Source organism: Natator depressus, chromosome 1, assembly GCF_965152275.1.
Source record: "Natator depressus isolate rNatDep1 chromosome 1, rNatDep2.hap1, whole genome shotgun sequence".
Lineage (NCBI taxonomy): Eukaryota > Metazoa > Chordata > Testudines > Cheloniidae > Natator > Natator depressus.
In genome coordinates, this window is record NC_134234.1 from 45,962,911 (window position 1) to 45,982,986 (window position 20,076).

General features: G+C 39.4%; 2 protein-coding genes across 2 annotated transcripts in view; one reads left to right on the forward strand and one right to left on the reverse strand.

The window, feature by feature from the left end:
- On the forward strand, positions 1 to 13,669 carry POMP (proteasome maturation protein). The gene is made up of 6 exons (XM_074959004.1): positions 1 to 149; positions 2,590 to 2,687; positions 5,667 to 5,727; positions 7,359 to 7,460; positions 9,738 to 9,831; positions 11,248 to 13,669. Exons 1-6 carry the CDS (start codon positions 147 to 149, stop codon positions 11,313 to 11,315), a joined length of 426 nt encoding a protein of 141 aa, XP_074815105.1. The 5' UTR covers positions 1 to 146; the 3' UTR covers positions 11,316 to 13,669.
- SLC46A3 (solute carrier family 46 member 3) overlaps positions 13,515 to 20,076 on the reverse strand; it is a 19,109-nt gene continuing 12,547 nt past the window's right edge. The window contains exons 5-6 of the mRNA XM_074958992.1: positions 18,497 to 18,653; positions 13,515 to 16,815 (exon numbers count right to left, since the gene is read on the reverse strand). Of these exons, the coding sequence (XP_074815093.1) occupies positions 16,728 to 16,815; positions 18,497 to 18,653 (245 nt within the window). The 3' untranslated portion in view covers positions 13,515 to 16,727. The remainder of the gene's footprint in view (positions 16,816 to 18,496; positions 18,654 to 20,076) is intronic.

Consider the following 20,076-nt stretch of genomic DNA (forward strand, 5'->3'; position numbering starts at 1 on the left):
CCGCCCTCTGCCGCGGCCCCACCCTGCCTCGCCTCGCCTCGCCTCACGGCGTTTCTTGCGTATGACGCAATAAGCTGCGCTGGGAGCGGAAGTGACGTCATCAGTGCAGGCGGAAGCAGGGGTGGCTTGTGCGTGAAGGGGACGAGATGGTGAGTTCGGGCTCGGGGCGCAGGGCCCCGCGGGCGCTTCAGCCGCTGCTTGGTGGTGATGGTGGCGGCTACGTCTGCGCCGTGTGGGCCCTGCGCCCCGCCGCGACCCCCGTCCGGGTCTGGCCGCTAGGGGCGGCGGGGCTGTGCTGAGTCATGGGGGTGGCCGGGCCCGGCGTGTACAGCGGCGGGGAGGCGGCTCGTGGTCCGCGGTTCGGTACCTGGGAGTAGGAGCCAGTGGGGGGGGGTGAACCGGAAGCGCGAATCGCCCCCGCCCGCAGCAGCTCGTTCCAGCCCGGCGCCCTCCCTGCCCCCCCCCCCCCCCCCCCCGTGCAGTGTCAGGGCCGCCATGGCACCATCCCCGCCGCCCACCCCCTGTGGGATCAGTGTCTCAGGGATGGGAACATCTGTTAGATTATCTCTCTCCCACCCCCCCCCACTCTGGGATTGTTTCCTACTCCGCATCCCGAACTCCGGCTCCAGCATATGAGAGTTTGATTTCATGTCATTTGTGGGTGTTTTCTTGGGGGCGGGGGGAGGAGAGAGTTAAGTCTTTTTATTTGCTTTCTGGTTTCTGAGCTTTGAGGGCGCATTTGAGGGCGTCTTTAAACTTGGCTCGGTAGCCATGAGGGCTAGACAACTACTTCCAGGAAATGAAAGCTGAGGTTTTTACAGAAGTATTTGACTCTAGGAGTTGGGGCTTTAAGAACACCACCAAATATTGCAAGACTTGTGATAGAGTGGCTAGAGTTGGCAATGCCTCCTGCTATTCCTTTCCCAGGACTTTGCAAAGATTAAGGTTTAGGTATCCACCCCTGCTTTTGGTGCAAGGTCATGCACTTAGGGACTAACAACAATAATTTTTGCTATAAATTGGGATCATATCAGTTAGAGGTGACAAGAGAAAGATATGGTTATATTGATCACTCACAAGATGACTATGCACTGCAAACATGATGTTGCTGTGAAAAAGGATCATGCAATCCTAGGATGCATCAGTCAAGATATTTCTAGTAGAGATAGGGAAGCATTATTACCATTGTACATAGTACTGGTGAGACCTCATCTAGAATAGTGTGCACAATTCTGGTCTCCCATCTTTAAAAAAAACTAATTCAAACTGGAACAGGTTCAGAGAATGGTTACTAGGATGATCAGAGGAATGGAGAATTTGCCTTACAAGAGAAGATTTAAGGATCTTGGCTTGTTTAGCCTAACAAAATGAAGGATAATCAAGTACTTCTTTTTGCAGTACTTGATGTGTTTCACTCTTGGGAATATTTCTGGTTTTTCAGCCTTTATTTACTTTACTTCATCCTATTGTTTTCTAGTCATTCCCTCTTGTACAATAATAATTTCTCCTGTATTTTCATATTCCAAATATGTGTGGTGATAGTGCAAGGAGGCTCCATTGTGCTAAACACTGTACCTTCACATAGTAGGAAACAGTCTCTGTCCAAAGAGCTTACTGTTTAAATAGACAAATCAGGCAGTTTGAGAAGGGAAACTGAGGCACAGAGAGGAGCGGTGGCTTGTCCAATGTCTCGGTAGCTGAATGGCATAGCTGGGAATAGAGCCCAGATCTCCTGAGTGCCAGTCCAGTTCTCTAATCGGTAGATGACGCTACATTTATTTAACTGTTTTGTGTTTCCTTGAAAGTCAATGCCTTCAGTCCCACACCCCAATAAATAAATACCTACATACCTACATTTTGTTGATCTTCCCTGAGTTCCCTCTAATTTGTTACTATGTTTCTGGGGTAAAAAGACGTTCAAAACTGAATTGAATATAAAATTCCCCAGACAGCTACACCAGTCAGTTCCACTTTATAGGGCTTATCTTCTACTTTCTTTATTACCCTTTGCCTTTGCATAAAGAAAAATAGCAATTGCCATGTCCGACCATTGGTCCAATATCCTCCATCTGACAGAGGCTAGAACCAGATGCTTCAGAGAAGAGTTCAAGAAACCTTGTAGTGGACAATTATGGAATAATCTGCTCACAGAAGTTTCTTCCTAAACCTTAGTTGATGGCACAGTCATTTTCATATTTGTGTTATAGTAGTGCCCAGAAGCCCCAATCAGGATGGGGACCCAGTTTAGGTAGGTGCTCCCAGATATGTAGTAAAAGAGCGTTAAGTTGTTCTTTTTGTTCTGCCTTAGCAAGTTTGAGGAGCAAACAGCATGATATTACACTATTCCAAGAGATCTAAGGACTGCTAAATCGCTTTGAGGTGTCCTAACTAAATGTCATTTATAGTCTCAGTTAAAAAGTAGTCACCCTGAAGACTAAGGCTTGTGCGTATGTAGTTTTAAAGAAACATCAAACAATTCTTTTTTGGTATAAAGACCAAGAGATTAATCTAAATTTTTGTTTGCCAGAGCTAACAGAAGCGCTGAATGGGGCCTAATTCTGTAAAAGTAATCCTTGCTTTTTGTTTCAGAATTCCAGAGGAGTTGGATCTCAGCTTAAGGATAGCATCCCAATTGCTGAATTTTCAGCTAGTGGAGCATTTGGAGGTCATGATATTCTACGCAGAGGGTATGCCTTGTCTGCCTGCTAATATATTATTACCATAACCAAATTGAAATTCTAAGTATGTAGGAAGAAAGTTTTTATGTATTATGCACCTGTTTTAGAACATACCCTTCTTGGCCGTATACTTTATATCAAAAGATATGTCTAGTCCAGTGATTCTCAACCTATTTACCATTGTGGGCTGCATATGCAGCTCTCTCTGTGTTATGTGGGCCGCATTCACGCGATATACATACTGCCTGTGCATCACGTGGGCCACAGCTGTGTGCTGATTAGGGTGCAGGTTAAGAATCACTGGTGTAGTCACTTTGCGTGTAATTATTGTAGGAGCATTATGCGTCAAGAACTTGTTTCCTATGAAACCTTACTCTTAGAACCAAATAATAAATACAAACAGCTGTGTAACTAGTGATCTGTATAAGGCTGTACCTTTAAACAACTGATAGAAAAAGCTTAATTTCCATCCCTGCGCATATATGAACTTTGTCTTTTAAAAAAAAATAATAATAATAATAGTTGCGTGTGCTCTTTTAATGTTGGCCAAAATGGTTGACTTCAGCTATGAATGGCATTTGAAATAGTATTAACAGTGTGGAAAATGGCCTAATATTTTTACACTACTTGGTAGTGTTTTAGATGGTTGGTGGTCAGAACCATATCTGTATACACACACGTATATAAAATATACATGTAGAATAGAAGTATAAATACTTCTGTTGAAATTTAAAATGCTTATCAAACTGATTCAGAAAGAGAAAATCCAAGGCTTGCATGTAACAGTATAGTCAGGGAATTAAGGTTTTCTGAAAATGAAATAATGTCAAAACAAGTACCATGTTGTGACGTTCAACCCAGATTGGTAAGAATTGTGTCACCACCTGCCCTACAACCGTGGGTGCCTTAAATGCTATGCTGCTATGGTCCACTGCCCTGATACCACCAGCCAGCCTTACAAGCATGCAGGTCACACCCTGGCTTCCACCATCCAGTTACTTTTTTGCAGAGTGACCCCAATACCTTCCCAGTCCTGAATTTCCACAGAACCATCTACCATTACCACAATCTGCTGAGGTTCCCAGAATTGTGAGTTACAGGACAGTGTTTTGCTACTGCTAAGCTGTGTGACAACTCCCTGACACACCAGCTTGTCCTCCTTGCCAGCAGACTCTTCAGGGCTCTGTTATCCAAACCTTGCTTTGCAGGTAACAATCGGTAAACTCCCAAGCTCCCCAGAAATGTCACTGTGCTGTGTCCAGCCCTCCTGAACATTTAGAGAGTAGTCATTTGTTGCTCCTTTAAAAAGACAGTACACTGCAGCTTATTGATTCATAGGGGTAGGGGGGCTACAAATGCTCTTATTTCAATCACAGCACAGAATTGATTTATGGTAAAAGTAAAACACGGTCATTAAACAAAAAGTCATAGATGATACTAAGAATAAAGACAGAAAGGATTACAAGGAAATAAAAGTGAAAACACTTCTAAGACTAAAATCTGGTTTAAGTCTCTTGTTCAAAGAAGTGTTTCTCACCAAGGGTATGTTTACACTTCAGCGTAAACTCAGAGTTCAAACTCAGGCTCAAACCTAATCCCGCCTGTATACACACAAATTGTGCTAACCCAGGGTCCCAAGACCCCATGGGGTGGCAGGTCCAAGCCTGAGTCAAACCGTGACCCCGTGTTCAAGCCCTATTGCTTTGTAGCGTAGATGTAGCCCCACTGGACTTGTGGTCTGGGAGTCTGCTAAAAGTATCCCACAAGATGACTTTTTTATCCTCTGAACAGTCAAGTTGGATGGACAGTCAAGTTTTCCCATGCTGCACCATGAACAAAGGGCTAGAGTGGCCACATTTTAGGAGGGTGCTCAGAAGACTGGGATATAGGTGGTTGGACTCAGGCCTGCATAATGCAGTGTAAACTCTGGAACCCCAGGTTAGGACCCAGAGTTCAACAATTCCTAACCTGTGATTACAAATGAGTGTAGACGCTCAAGCCTTAGGTTAACAAACCCAGGGTCTGCTAATTTGAGTTCTTCAAATTCTGGGCTTACATTGTAGTGTAGACATACTTGACGTCTGTTTTCCAGTATGGCTAACCAGACTTTCTGGTGAGGACTCTTCACAGCTTAAAGTGCTTGGTTCCTTTGTCTCCTCAGGTGAAGGATAATTTAGGGGTTCACTCCCCCTCTATAGTCCGGTAAACTTTTGAAATGTATTCTTCTGAAGTGTACCCCTAGATAAATTTCCTTTTCACTGCTGGGTGTGGATGCCTCCTGCAGACTCTCTGTTGTCTTCTCCTCCACTAGTGACTTTTACAATGCAAATGATCTCTTCCTGCAATTTTTTATACAGCTTGTCAAATGAATAGCCCATTGAATTTGGCCCCACCTGGCCTTTTTCCTTTGTTTGGGGAAAACCTGTTTAAACCAGGCATGTCGGGGAATTTGATAAACACCTTTCAGTCATATATTTCCAGCCTATCTGTAAAGTTCTTCATGGGTTGACCGTACATATGTCACACAAGAATATTAATGATCAGTGAGTTATTAGTTTTCCAGTGACATGTTACATTACACCTTTTAGATACAGATTGTAATATTAGTGAGTTGGAGTACATTGAGTTGGTCAGGGCAGCTGAAACTCATTGCTGGGTACCAAGCAGACCCTTTGGCACAAGGATGCTCTTAGGGTCGCACATGTAGATTATCCATAAGTGAACCAATAATAGCAGGGTTTATTCAGGTATTCAAGTTAAATTTGTCTTCTGTTTGTGAGCTGGAGCCGGGGGAAGAAAAAACATGACTGCTTTTATGTTAAGCTTGAAACTGAAGCAGAAAAAGACTGAAATTCTTGCATAGGTTTTTTCCTTGTTCTAAATGAGCACTGATGTTTGTATCTGGAATTAATGTCGGACTAGACATTGGTGCAGTAATTTTTGGTTCTTCTGTGACTTTAAAAAAACAACTTTTGTTTGCCTTTGTAGCTTTACAAGTGTGAAAAATGAACTTTTGCCGAGCCATCCTTTGGAACTGTCAGAAAAAAATGTAAGTGCAATGCTGAATTTGATAACCTTTTATTGTTTTCTTACCATCAGTTAGTTAGAAAGTTTAATTAAGGGCCACTGTTAATGTTAACTTCTTGACCGGAGCAATTTCAGTGCATCTCAGTCACTGGTGAATAGGATCCTAATATTAATGGAATAAAGATGCCTAACAATAGTATTGTTTTGATATAATTTATGCAATTAAAATGATATTTCATTATGAATTTTTGATGGGGCGGTGGGTTGGTTAATAGCTGAAAGAACTGCTAGGGTTTATCTCAGCACAGGAGATTTGACGCAGTAGAACTAAACATCTTCAGGAGATACTAAAATGAACCTAAAAGTGTAATATTCCAAAATATTACTCCTGTATTATGCTGAAATGGTTATGGCTGTTCTTATTGCTGTAGAAGTTTATAAACTCTACAAATAGCATTAATAGCAAAGAAACTAAATGTCTTTGCTTGGTATGTCATAAGCCCCACTTTTAAATAGCAAAAGACACTGGCAAGGCTAATGTAGTAAGTTAAAGAAGTGAAGCTGGGGAGTGGGGAGGAAGTATAGTTAATATTTTTCTTCTAAACTTCTGATGAAAATTACAGAGACTGACTAGACCTTTGATGTTTTGCCTAGAGATGGTATCCTGTCCTGTAACTTATACTTCTGCTTGTTTGTGCTAACTGTCTTCTTTGGAAACATCAATGGCTCTTACACCAATATATTGTAATCATAAACATTACAAGTATAACTTCTGAATATTAAGAAAATAAAAAAAATTTAAGAAAAAAATCACTATCTTCTATCACTGATCTCAGTAGCATCAATGCAAAACCTGGAGCCAAACCCCCCCAGTAAATACTGCAAATACACGCAAAATGATTTTTAGTTTATACTTGAAAAGTTTATTTGGCCAGTCACAACTTCTTTTATCAGGAACCAGTACCTATTAAGTAGGTATCCATATACTATATTTCTTGTTATTGATTAGTGCCAGAGGACCCAGTAAGGAGTCAAGACTCAGCACTTGCTTTCCTAAATGATTTAAAACAGTGGGACTCGCGTATAAGATATTTAACAAAAATAAATATCTGCTGAGATCATATATAAAGTAATTTCATCATACTGGAAATAGGAAAAGTTTGCCAAATACAGGCTTCTTATTTTTTTTCAATGATAGCAAAAAAAGTTACTCTTCTTGTCAGTTTATAAGGCTTGCCATGGATTCTTTTAGGCCAAGATGCCTGGCTTTCCTCTTTCTGGGCTACTAATATATTAAAATATCACTAAGCAATTTCAAGAAATTATTAAAGTAATACACAACTACTCCACTTGGTGGAGTCCAATACATTCTGCTTGCCAAAAATAACAAAATACAGTTTTAGCCAGTAGCAAGCAGCATGTAATGATTTTAAAATTAGATTTTCTTTCTCAGTTGCTTAAAACAAATGAGTTAATGTTTTGGCAGTTTTCTTACACACTGAGGTTTATAAATCTAGCAACCTATTTATTGCATTTTTTTAATTTATTTGTGCTGTGGACAACTTCCATATGCATGTTCACTGAAGTATAATTTTACAAATATATTTTCTATAGCTATAATTAAATGCAGCTTTAAAAAAATTCTTTTGATAGTTTCAGCTAAACCAAGATAAAATGAATTTATCGACTCTGAGAAATATTCAAGGACTCCATGCACCTCTAAAGCTGCAAATGGAATTCAAAGCAGCAAAGCAGGTAGGCGCTTTAAATTATTCTAGTAATATGAATTGCCTTAGTTAATTATAGACATATCTGCAAACATGCTTTTTAAAAAGCATTTGTTTATTTCAAAATACATTAGATAACAGCTGTTCATCTACTATAAAATTTTCAAGCAAACTCTAAGCAGAACTGGCTCTATTACTTATGATAAAACTAACGCTGCTTATTTGAAACATTCAGAGTTCTGTTATCACAGCAAATTCCAGGTGAAGTGAAGCCAAACTTTAAGTCTTGTGTGGGATTTTCCCATCCTGCGGGCCCTGGGAGGAGGATCCACGGGAATGGAAATTATATCCCTGATTTCCTTCCCCAAGACCAATGTTCCTTCTGGCAATCCTCCTGAGAATTCACAGGAAGGGAACTCTGCTTCTGCAGACTAAAGGAGTTTGGGGGGCTGGAGCGCACAAGGAGATGGGGGAGAGATCAGGGCAGTAAAACCCTATGTGCACCCCTCCATTAGCCCTTCTTTGTAAGCTGTGAGAAGTTCATTGGGAGCCAGCCCCCAAAGTTTAAGTTCAGTGGGAGATTGTACCCACTACCCCTTGTGAGATAATCTTTGACCGCTGCACGTCCGTCTTCCCTCCACTCCACCCCCAGGAGCCATAGTAGACTTGTTTGTCCTCACTGAATGTATTTGAGGTCATTAAAGACTGACAAGCCTGTTTGGGCTTGTTTACAGCTGAGGCACCTACTACAGATGTGTTTTGAGGTAGAATAAGGAACTACCCCATCTTAAGGGTTAAGCGTTGGCCCACAACAAGCCTCATAAGGTTTGCTGTGGGTTTCCTGCCCTGCAGACACCAGAAGACTTACAAGAAATGCTGGAATTTGTCCTGCTCTCACCCAGTCACTCCTCCCTGCAGATCTCCTGAGATCTGTTGGAAGAGAGCTTTTTCTCCCACAGCCTCTTGCATATCTGGCAGGAAGGGAGAGTGGTGAGAGCAAAGAGACTTTTTTGCCCCCTACGTGTGGCTCGCCTTAGTTATGCAGGAGAGAAGAAATTCTTGTGACCTTAGGATACTTGTTGGCCTTTGATTGTTATCTTTTTAATCTTCTTAGAAGATAATATGAACTCTCACCACTGATATGTGCCTGTACGGTAACTTTACCTTTTTACAGCATTTGAGTTGGAATAGTATTAGTATTGGAACTGATTAAAGTGCAGCTGTACTAGCGAATATTATGGATAATTACAAATCCAGTATATCCACAAGCAAGAGACAGCTATGCTTTGTTATATATAAAAAACAAGTACTCACAATAACTTACCAGTAAAGTTTGTCAAAGGCAGTTGTGAATCCAAATATGTTGCTGTCTGATGTGCATCTTGTGATCTGAGCTCTTTACTTCTCGTTTTAGTCAGTTGCCTGTGACACGCGCGGAGCCTTCCTTCCTCCACAATCATATAGTGGTCTGATGGTTCATATGGCATAAACCGGTCCTTTTGAGCAAGAGCCAATCTCAAGCTTTGTTGTTGTTTTATTTGTATTATTGTAGAGCCTAGGAACCCTAATCATGGACAAAGACCTCATTAAGGCTGCTTCTAGTGGAGATTGGAGAAATGATATTCATAATCTAAATTTAACCTAAATGACTCTTAGAGAAGGCCATATAAGTTCATTAAAATAATGGTATAGCCTCTTGATGTGCTTTTTACTGTCTTGATATATGGATTGAAAAAATAAAATTGAAAATAAAGTAGCTAACCAGATTATTGAAATGTATGTTTATTAATCACGTAACTCTCAAGGTAAAGATACTTTGTAGTGACCATTCACAGATATTTGGCGGAAAACAGTGGGCATATTTTTCTACTGAAATTGAAAACTGTCTTTCATAATAGTACATTCTGATGTTTAGATCCTATGCCTTGACTATAAGACGAGTTGTCTCAAGACCTGTCTGGCACATGTGTGCAGGCTAGAATATCTCTACACTTGAGTCCATGTTATCATTCTGTCATTTCCCAAAGAACAAATTCTTTTGCCTATCACTTTTAATTACAGTCTGGACTTGAAAAAGAAAAGGAGTACTTGTGGCACCTTAGAGACACAGTATGCATCCGATGAAGTGAGCTGTAGCTCACAAAAGCTTATGCTCAAATAAATTGGTTAGTCTCTAAGGTGCCACAAGTACTCCTTTTCTTTTTGCAAATACAGACTAACACGGCTGTTACTCTGAAGTCTGGACTTGGGAAGCCTGAATATGGAGAAGCCTGCGTTTTTTCTGACTCTTGCTGTGTTTTCACAGATCCAGCGTCTTCCGTTTCTGCATAGCTCAAATATAGCGCTGGATACACTGAGAGGAAATGATGAATGCATTGGTTTTGAGGATATTCTTAATGGTAAATATGTTTTCTTTCAAAGATTTTGTAGGCTGTCAAAACTTTCTCAGGGCTATCAGGGAAAGGTGAGATTTGGGAACTGTCAAGATTTCTGTGCCCCCGACAGTTAGGTTTTTAAAATATCTTGTTTTTTATTAATTTAAATTTAGGGGTTAGAAAAGGGATGTATCAGGAAAAAAATAAATATGGTGAAGCTGCTTGTTATCCGGAAATGTAAAGCAAAATTGTGTCTTGTATTTGGATATGTACCATATCCCCTAACCCATGTTTTAATAGTAGTTAAAGAGAATAAATGCCAATAAAAAATTATTGGAGAAGTGGTTTTATCATCTGGGGCTAAATTATGGAGCCTCCATATTCCTGGAGGAGTGCTGAAGGGAATGTGCCTCAGAGAGGCCCAGTTTGTACTGTGCATGGAAGGAGCACTGTCTGTTCTATCCATTAGGGCAGAGCATATTGCTCCCCAACGTGCATTGCCCCCACTCCAGTGGTTGATATGAAGGGGGAGTCAGTCTGCCCCTTGCATAATCTTGCTCCTTGAAGCCCTGTTTAAATGAAGCACCGTATGTGGTGTTTGGGTTGCACTCCAGTATGAGTGCTGGTTTTTTAGTGTATTCTGTTTGAAGTTCTCATTCTGGTATTTCTCTTTTGATATACTATCTTACCTATCAGACTTGGACTCTGTCTCTTTCTATACACATGCACCCACTTGAAACTAATATTCACTGTTGCTTTTTAGTGTTGTAACCATTCTCTAATTTTTTTTTTTTTAAACTAAGTACTGGGCTTTGATAATCACTTTGTAAAATCTTTCTTTTGTCACGCTCATGTTGCTGATATGCCATTTCAACTAAGTTTAAAACTTGTTGTTTTTCTGTCTGTTGTACTTAATTTATTGTCCTAGGTCTTGTATGTGTAACTCTCTGGTGCTTGAACATAGCATAGCTTCCCCCCTCCCTCCCTTTCCCTAGAAAGGAAACCCTTGCCAGATTTCCTTCCCCCTGGTTGTTGCTTAGAACAAATATTTACAGGGTTGACAGATTTGCAGCATACACTACAAAACTTCTCTCAGTAATCAAGATGTGCACGTTGCTTTAAACCAGTGGTTTTCAAACTTTTTGTATTGGTGACTCCTTTCACACAGCAAGCCTCTGAGCATGACCCCCTCCTTATAAATTAAAAATGGGGGTGGGGGGTAATTTAATGTAATGGGGGCTCAGGGCTGTCAGCCCCCCAGAGCTGACACTTCATGACCTCTATGTATTCACCTTGCGACCTCCTGAGGGATCACAACCCCCAGTTTGAGAACCCCTGCTATAAACAAATACATCTAGAGGAAATGTAGTCATCTTGTCTTATGATGGTTTGTTTCAAAATGTTATTAACTTTGTAAATACTTTACTATCTATTTTCTAGACCCATCGCAGAGTGAAGTTATGGGAGAACCACATGTGATGGTGGAATACAGGCTTGGTTTATTGTAACACAAATGTAGTCTGAACCTCCTGTTCATGAAAACATTTCTTGTATGTGTCTTTATACTATACTACAGGTTCAGTGTACAATATTCATATTACATTGATACAATGTTTTTGTTAACTTACCCACAGGAGACCTGTTGCCTTACTTGATGAATAGGCACATTAAATGTTGAAAGTCTATTATGATTTGTTCTCTGCTTACTGTCACTATAAATGTCCTAGAACTAGGTATTTTAAAACTATACAAGAAGACTCTTCATATATTGCTCAGGACAATAGCTGCTTAGTTTTTGAAATATACATATACTACAAGAGTTCAGAAATGCATGTGAATTTTAAAATTGATTACTCAGTAAATGTAGGGAATACATGTTCTTGCAAAAGAACTTTTTGAATATAAAACAGGCATTTTCCACTGAATCACTTTTTGTTCTTGAAATCTTTTAAACAAATAAAAAATTGCTATAAATGCTGTGGTTTCCAAAAATATGTAATCATAACTCAAGTCCCTGACCTCCAACCCAAGCAATGTTACTCTCATCACTTGCAGTCCCTTTAAGGATCCTCAGTAGCTCATGGGTAGAAAAGAAACCTGCCACACACATTTGTCTCCCCCAGCTAAGATGCTCACTCACTGGAGCTCAGTTGCCCCTCAGGATAGAATTAGACACTGCTCCCTAGGAAGAGTTGGGAGCTGAATTTGGCTTTACCCAGCTACTTTTGAGGGGGGAACCCCTCCTTTCGATTTCACAACAGTCTCGTCGGGCTTCATTGCTCTGTAGAATGAGAGCTTCTGTAGCCCTATTTTGGGCTATGTTCCTGCCTACATGGAAACTTAAAATAACCTTTAAATGCTGCTAAGTGGTTAAGGGAAAAATACCAATGTTGAGAAAGTAAATGTAAAATTCATAATGTTTGCATGAAACAAAGGCACATCTGACAGACTGCATCACAAAAGTTACAGTAAACATGAATTTTTATTTTACATAACTGCAGAACATAAAATTAAAACTGAACTGACTTGGTTGTATTAAACAACCTTATCTGGGGATAATCAAAGGGAGAGCCTAAAATTAAGCTACACAAATGCATCTTTTATAAATGAATAGCCAGATTAAAGCTGTTTTCTGTAAGTTTAAAGGGTGTATTTTTATTTAAATTACACAGGCTGTTACAAGCTATTCAAAGTTAATTATATGCATAACATACTAATCCTTGCAATAAGTTTAGGACAGTTCTGTTTGTTCTTACTTCATACAGTGGTCAAAGTGTGTTATGTACACTTTGAGAATGTAACCAGCCTAAATGCTATGGATTGCTGTCTTTTTGAAGCAGGGTCCCATTAAAAAAAAAAATCATCCATCTCAAGACCCAGTGATTGCAAAGAAAACCTTCCAAAAATAAGCTTAATGCAATGAAGTCTACTCAGGTTTGTAAATGGCCTGAAACAGTAATTGTGGGACATGGGAACTGCATCCATTCAGCAGATTTGGATGTTAACTCTGAAGCATAACGTTGAGATCTTAAATGTGAGCCTTTTTCTCTACTCTAGCATTGCTGAATACTTCCACAGAAACATGCAGGTACATGTTTATTCCAAAATCCCAAGGCATCTCCTATGCCTGTCTGTGTACCAAAAGTCCCAGCTGTTCCCTACTCCTGTGGGCCAAAACAACCAGCTTCCCTTCCTGCCACTTCTCTGTGCAGTTATGCATTTTTAATACAAAGTCTTGCAGCAAATTGAAGAATGTGGAGGCAGCATGTTGCACTCCAGAAGGGATACTTTCCTGACTGCATTATTTTTCATATTTAACTTAATAAAAAAAAACCCTTCAATTTCTAAATTACCTAAGGTGGTTGTGGAATTTCCAGTCTGCTTTACTGGAGAGCTGCAGGAGTCAGGGAGTCTTGTTATAAAACAAAACAGCATTTTGGAATAGCATTTTTACTGTCCATGTAAGAACTGTGAAAGGCTAGCCCATCTTAGATCACATGCTGTTTTGTTTGTATACAATGTGATCTCCAGTCATTTTACTTGAGTGTCAAGTACATACTATTTTGTATCACTAGCTGCAAAAGAAATTAAATATGGTGGTGGCCTGAGCAGCTTCTAAATATTACTCCAGCAATTGTATTGCTTTGTGCATGCTTATCTGTCAAAAGAACAAGAGCCAAACATTTAGAAGACCAGACAGATCTCTGCTTTATTGACTTATAGCAAAAGGGTGCTTGCATTTTTACAATTGCTACAAAATTGTAAGGTTTTATTATTAAAAATGTATAGTACAGTAGTGCCTGGAGGCCTCAACCCATCTGGTGTCATGCTATATACAGAATAAATGAGAGAAATGATTCTACATACATTTTGGCATAATCTCCTACTTATTTTAATCTAAGTGCTATATTCACCAGAAATATTTTGCATCTCCCTATAGACAAGTCCACAAAACATGGTTTTATACATTGTGTGCTGCAAAATTGACATAAAATGTTGCATTCTCCCACCCACGTAATATGATCATGTGTGAAAATTCTCATTTGAGCCAGTGGAATGTCCCATTGTAGAACTAGGTTTTTCAGATTACTGCCAGGGACAATGACAGAACCTCCATAAAGAATGGGAAATGAATGAAGATATCGTTCCTCTTTTCTGAATCACTACATTTTTCAGGAGCTATTAATTTCTACACAGCAGCTTCACTCTACATAGTTAACGCCAGAAAATATTATATAACCTGTATGAGCAGAGTAGGCAGATCAGAATTGTGTGTGGTCTATATGAAGAGCCTAAAAAATCATGACAGCACTCTTATGGAAAAAATGTCCTTGCTTTTGTTAAAAGCAAAAAGTTGTTTACAACTCAAGTGCTTTTTTCAGTTTGTGTTTGAGTCCTTAGACTCTCCTTTGAACTTATGCTCTCTATTTAGTGAGCATCCCCAGTGTACTTGGTGTTGTACAAAAGTAAAGGAAGGCAAAAAGTCCTTGTCCTGAAGAGTTTGCAGTCTAGATCATACACAGAATATACACCTCTTTTAGCACCAATCTTGATATGGTGCCAATATTTTTGGTGGATTACCTCTGAAAGGCTTTGCTAAAGCTAAGTAGGGTGTTCTTAAAGTGAATTTGAAAGAAGAGGGGAAGGTCATTTGAGTTGTGCAGATTTGTGGTCTGTCTCTCCTATATGGTAACAAAGAGTTTTCTCTTACCAGAATTCTGACCTTTTGCTGTTTAAAGTGTATGTGCATATACGGTTAGTTCACATTTCACAGTTGATTTCCTAACATAACATCCTTCCTAATATGGAGGCTAAAGTGAACTCCAACCAATTTACTTTATTCTAATTACTGTACCAAATCTCTGCTTAATAATTATCTATGGGTTTTTTTAAAAAACAGGGTGAGAAGGGAAGGGCAGAGTTGTGCGTTATATAATGCAATTGCCTGCCTGACTTGCGCATAAAGCTATCATACTGCAAGACCAACGAGCCAGGAATTCCTTCTGAATTCCAGTTCTGGTGCTAACTTGCTCTGTGGCCCTGGATAAGTCACTTAACCTCTCTGTTTCCTCATCTCATAAACAGGGATGATAATATCTACCCCAGAGGGTGAGAATTCATTACTTAAATAATTGTAAAGTGCCTTGAAGATGAAAAGTGCTATATAAGTTCTATTTACAATTAGAGTGCATTCAGTGCAAAACAATTAGATGTGTGGATCAGATTTAGTCACTTCACCAAGGTTATAAAAGAAATAAAGAAAGATCCACAGAAGAGAAAGATCTTATGGTCTTTCAAGAGAGGAGCTCTTAAAGATGCTACAATGATTTAAATGGAGCTATGATGTAGGTAAATGAATGGTATATATATATCTTGCCCCATAATGGGGGGGGAAAGGACACAATGAAGTTAAAAGGCAGCATATTTAGAACTGGTTTAAAAAAAACAACAAAAACCTTTTATACAATCTGGCTTATGCACATACTTAAGTTTACACAATGCAAGTAATATTTGAAGTGCTGAAAATGCATGTGCTTAAGTCTTTGCAGAATCGCAGCCTCTATAATTAGCCTAGAATATTATTGAAACAAATTATTTAGCAGATTATTAAAAAGGCTTAAACATTTAGGGCCAGACCTTGGTCCTGTTGAAATCAATGGCAAAACTCTCAGTTACTTAAATGGACCAAGATCTGGCTCTGTAGAAGAACATCTGCAGTTAAAATAACTAATAAAAAAATCCCTTCTACTTCACAGCATAGACCAGGCGCTAGCTAGGGTCAGGAACAGATATCCCTTCTCACTGTGGTTATTGCCACATGCAGGACAGGGAGTGGATAGACTATGAGTCTGTTCTGGCACAACAGTTTCTATGTAAAATTAATAACTTACTCATGAGTGAGACTTTGTCCATGTCCATCCAATGATTGTAGGAATACGACTAGAGATTAGAGTGTAAATTGAAGGCAATGAGCAAAAGTTACCACAATATTGCAGCTGGTTGATGTTGTGTATGAAATGAATTAACCTCAAACTAGTTCCAACTGGCCAAATGTTGATATCACAGATCCCACCAATGGAATGAGTGCATCTAGCTGCCATGAGAAGGAATGCATTGGAAACAGTCCATGCTGGTTTCTCATTGCCACAGGTTATTCTCATTACAACGTTAGAGGGAAAACCCATCTTGAGAACAAAGTTACAGGTGAGTTCCACACTCACAAATGTTTCACATATAAATTAAACCTGCAGAAAAATGGTTTAATTTACAGTATATGCCAGAATTTTCCCAGTTTTGCCTTTTGGAAGAGAACACATATAGTTTGCTCATTTTTGACTGTCCTACAGGCCCCACAGTAACACAAAAGTCCTTTGAGATGCACACTATAGGCCAGATCCTCAGCTGGTGCAAACTGGCATAACTCCATTGGCTTCAACAGAACTACAGTGATTTATACAAGCCGATGATCTGGCAAACTATCATTGTCACACAAGTTTAGATCACACAGCTGTATCATATGCCTCACTTAAAATCATTTTCAAACCTGAGACACAACAAAATATGGCTTTCACTTATTTTCTATTAATTCTGAAAGAGATATTATTTGTAAATCCAAGAGCACAGCATGTAAAAAAATAAAAGTCTTCTAAATTCTTATTCATAAATCAAACATTTTTGCTATACTTTAAAAACTGATAAAGACCCTCCACTCTCACCCTATTTGCATAGTTAAGTATAAGGATTAAACTCATTCTAGCATAAAACAGAAAGACTGGAAATGCTAGCAGTTTTATGGTAACTTACAGGGCTACTGTCCAGATTTCACCTACAACTGTCACACTCACTCCCCTATCAGTGTGTATGTAACAGGTTGTATCATGCACAACAGACTAGAAAACCAAGGTAGATAAATTCTTTGTTCAACTCTCAATACTCTCTTCACTAGATTGTTCTTCATATACAAGTGATGCCAAGTCCTCTTCATGCCAACTGGTGCACATAAGCCAGCTGAAACAGAGAGAGAGAAGACACTAAGACATTTTTAGCAAGACAGTAATGTACAATATGCTGAGTCAGCACCAACACCACCCAATGGCTTTCTGCACAGAAAGGTCCAGGTGGCTTAATAAATAAAGCAATGATAATACTTGCCCTATGTAACATAAGTTAGACAATCTCATTTTGGTTGTCTGTGAAAAGCACTAAGCCACCATGCCTGATTTAGCACAAATTGGAACAAGCTGCAGTTTCTGCTCTGACACCCTCAGAAAGGATGGTTTCTCAGGGTGAGTGAGGTTATTCTAAGGGCAGTATACCACAGATGATAAGGCACAATCTGGAGTGGAGAGGGAAGAGAGGACCTTCAGAAATAACTATCATGCTATTCTATAGTTCTGGATCCAAGATGGATTAATTTACTGCTATGTGTCTATGACCCTTTCTACAGAAAACACTGCCTTTTTGAAAGGAGCTTTCCCTGTTATTCTGGAAATTATAGATTGTTATAGCTCTCTATATCTAAGGTACTCATATGGCCCCATTAACAGAGTATTTGAGCACCTCAGTATCTTTATGTTCTAAAATACTGTCCACTTCCAGGATGAGAGACTCTATCTTCCAACTCCATTAAACTTAGTGGTTCAGAATCACTGATATATTACTCCAGTTTAAAGCCAGGGTAATTCAATGGAATTAGAGTGGCATAAAGCTGGAGTGATGCAGTAGCGAATCAGGTCCAAGGTTTTGAAATGTTGAAAGGCACTGAAGTCGGAAGTGTTCTTCTTGTCTCACTACTCTGATGCATCCGATGAAGTAAGCTGTAGCTCACGAAAGCTTATGCTCAAATAAATTGGTTAGTCTCTAAGGTGCCACAAGTCCTCCTTTTCTTTTTACTCTGATCTTAAAACTCAGCTAATCCAGAACAAAAGGTATTTGAGGTGAAGTTTAAGCACGAGGTGAAAAGGTACAAGACTTCAGGAAGAATAACACTATCCCTCTTAGTAAATATTTAACTTTCTATGAATCTAAGAGTATACATGAACTGGGTCAATTCCATTCATGTTTCAAAGTCTCAGATGCATAGTTTACGTTAGAGAGAATGCAAGTGAATTTAGATATCATGAACGCCAAGGAAAGGTGTAATTTGTCTTGAATATTACTGAAATACAGCTGGTTGAGTGTGGGTAAATATGACATAAGTTTGTCCTTCCCCCAGCTTTTCTGATATGCATGGAGATTTGTCTACACAGGGCTTGATCCCATGCTCAGTGAAGTAAATGTCAATATCAAAGATCCTGTTGATTTTAATGCTGCAGGATCAAAGCAAAGGGGCCTGGATGGAAATGCTCCCATTCACTTCAGTGGGCTTTGGATCAGGCCCATAAAACTCCCTCTGGTGAGAATATACAACAAAACTGAGCTCTCTGCTTTCATACAGCTCAATTACCCTCATTTTGTGCCAAACTTTCCCCCAGGATGCACACACTCAAACAGGGCTCCCACTCATGCCAATGGAAGCTACACACATGCATCCAGGGGTAGAATTTAGCCCCATATTAGGAAACTCAAGTTAGACTTAAATATGGAGCCAACAGGTGAAAGGCAACATTTATCCACTAAACCACCCAGCTTCACTTCATGCATAAATATATTTCTACTCTAATAAAAAAATCTTATGATATATACTTACCACAAGATGCCCAGGGGAATTATACAAAGACCAGCTGCTAAGAGGAAACTAAAGCCTGGAAACCAAGCTACAGTGGCTGCATAGAGACTATTAAAAACTGTGAGTGAAATGGCAGCAGTCATAACTTCCAAGCAGGCAATGCAAGCAAACACAGCACCTGTTAAAATAAAAAATATCTGGATAACAATACAGTGCTCTGCATGTATTGAAATTAAAGTCATTCACTTTGGTCAGAGAAGAGGATTAATAAAAAATACAAAAGATCCACTACAGTTACGATTCCACATCGTACAATTACTGTGCAGCATCACTATTAGAATGCTTTACCCGGGGGGCGGAGGGGAGGAGAACCACCTTCAGAATTATTATTTGTTAAGAGACAAGAGCGTGTTGCCAGTGGAGATTATCTTTACGACCACTCTGCCCATGTATCTCCTTTCTTGAATCTTTTCAGTAACGCCCACTGTCCTTCCATATCAAACGACTCATTCTCACTTGCAAAGTTCTGTACAATGCCACCCACTATATCTTCCCTTTTCCTGCTCTCCTCTTCTACTTTTTCTCTATGTCCATCTTTTCCCAACTTTGTTGTTTCATTCATGCTACCTCTTATATGCTGAACAGCTTCCAGCTAATGTTCAACACGGGTCTAATCCAACAAAGCAAGTGCTTTGATGGATCGAGACTTCAGTGCCTCTATCCTCTTCCTCCATTTCCAGAAATAAAAAATTCCTACATTACCTCAGTCTGCATTTTTTGTATTATACTCCATCCAGATTACCCCTTAGACTGTATACTCTTTAGGAAAGAATGTCTTCTTTTGGCATGCTTGCCCATGGCACAGCATTATATATGCTCATGGTGCTATATAGATAAAATGACTAATAATTCAGCATAAAGAGGTCACAAATTCACATATTCATAGTTTCCAAGGCCAGAAGGGACCATTGTGATTAACTAGTCTGACCTCCTGTATTACAAAGGTCATAGAACTTCCACACAAAAATTCCTAGGGCAGATCTTTTAGAAAATCATCCAATCTTGATTTAAAAATTGCCAATGATGGAAAAGCCACCATGACCCTTGGTAAATAATTCCAATGGTTAACGGCAAACAACGTTAAAAAATTATGCTTTATTTCTGGCCTGAATTTGTCTAGCTTCAGCTTCCAGCCACTGGATTCTGATATACTTTTCTCTGTTAGATTGAAGAGCCCATTATTAAATATTTGTTCCCCATGTAGATCCAAATAGACAGTAATAAAGTCACCCCTTAATCTTCTCTTTGTTAAGCTAAATAGAATGAGCTCTTTGAGTCAATCACTATAAGGCAAACTGTCCCCTACATCAAGCCACTCAACTATAGGCAATCCTAAAGAAAGATATTTCCACATTTGTAGTTTCTTGGCAATGTGAATGATTAGAGACCAGTACAGCTAAAAACATCTTTGTTTCACTAAATATATTATAAATATGAAAAGCTTAAGAGAACTCTTTTGCAATAAATGAGCTGGCACTTTCACAAAGTATCAGTTTGGCTACTCAAAATTCTGTGAGAGCATTCGGAGCTAGAGGTGCCAA

Bases quoted from the DNA above. Each gene is read 5' to 3' on its own strand.
- POMP (XM_074959004.1), top strand. The intron at 2,688-5,666 runs GTATGCCTTGTC...TTGCCTTTGTAG, and splicing joins CATGATATTCTACGCAGAGG to CTTTACAAGTGTGAAAAATG. The intron at 5,728-7,358 runs GTAAGTGCAATG...TTCTTTTGATAG, and splicing joins TGGAACTGTCAGAAAAAAAT to TTTCAGCTAAACCAAGATAA.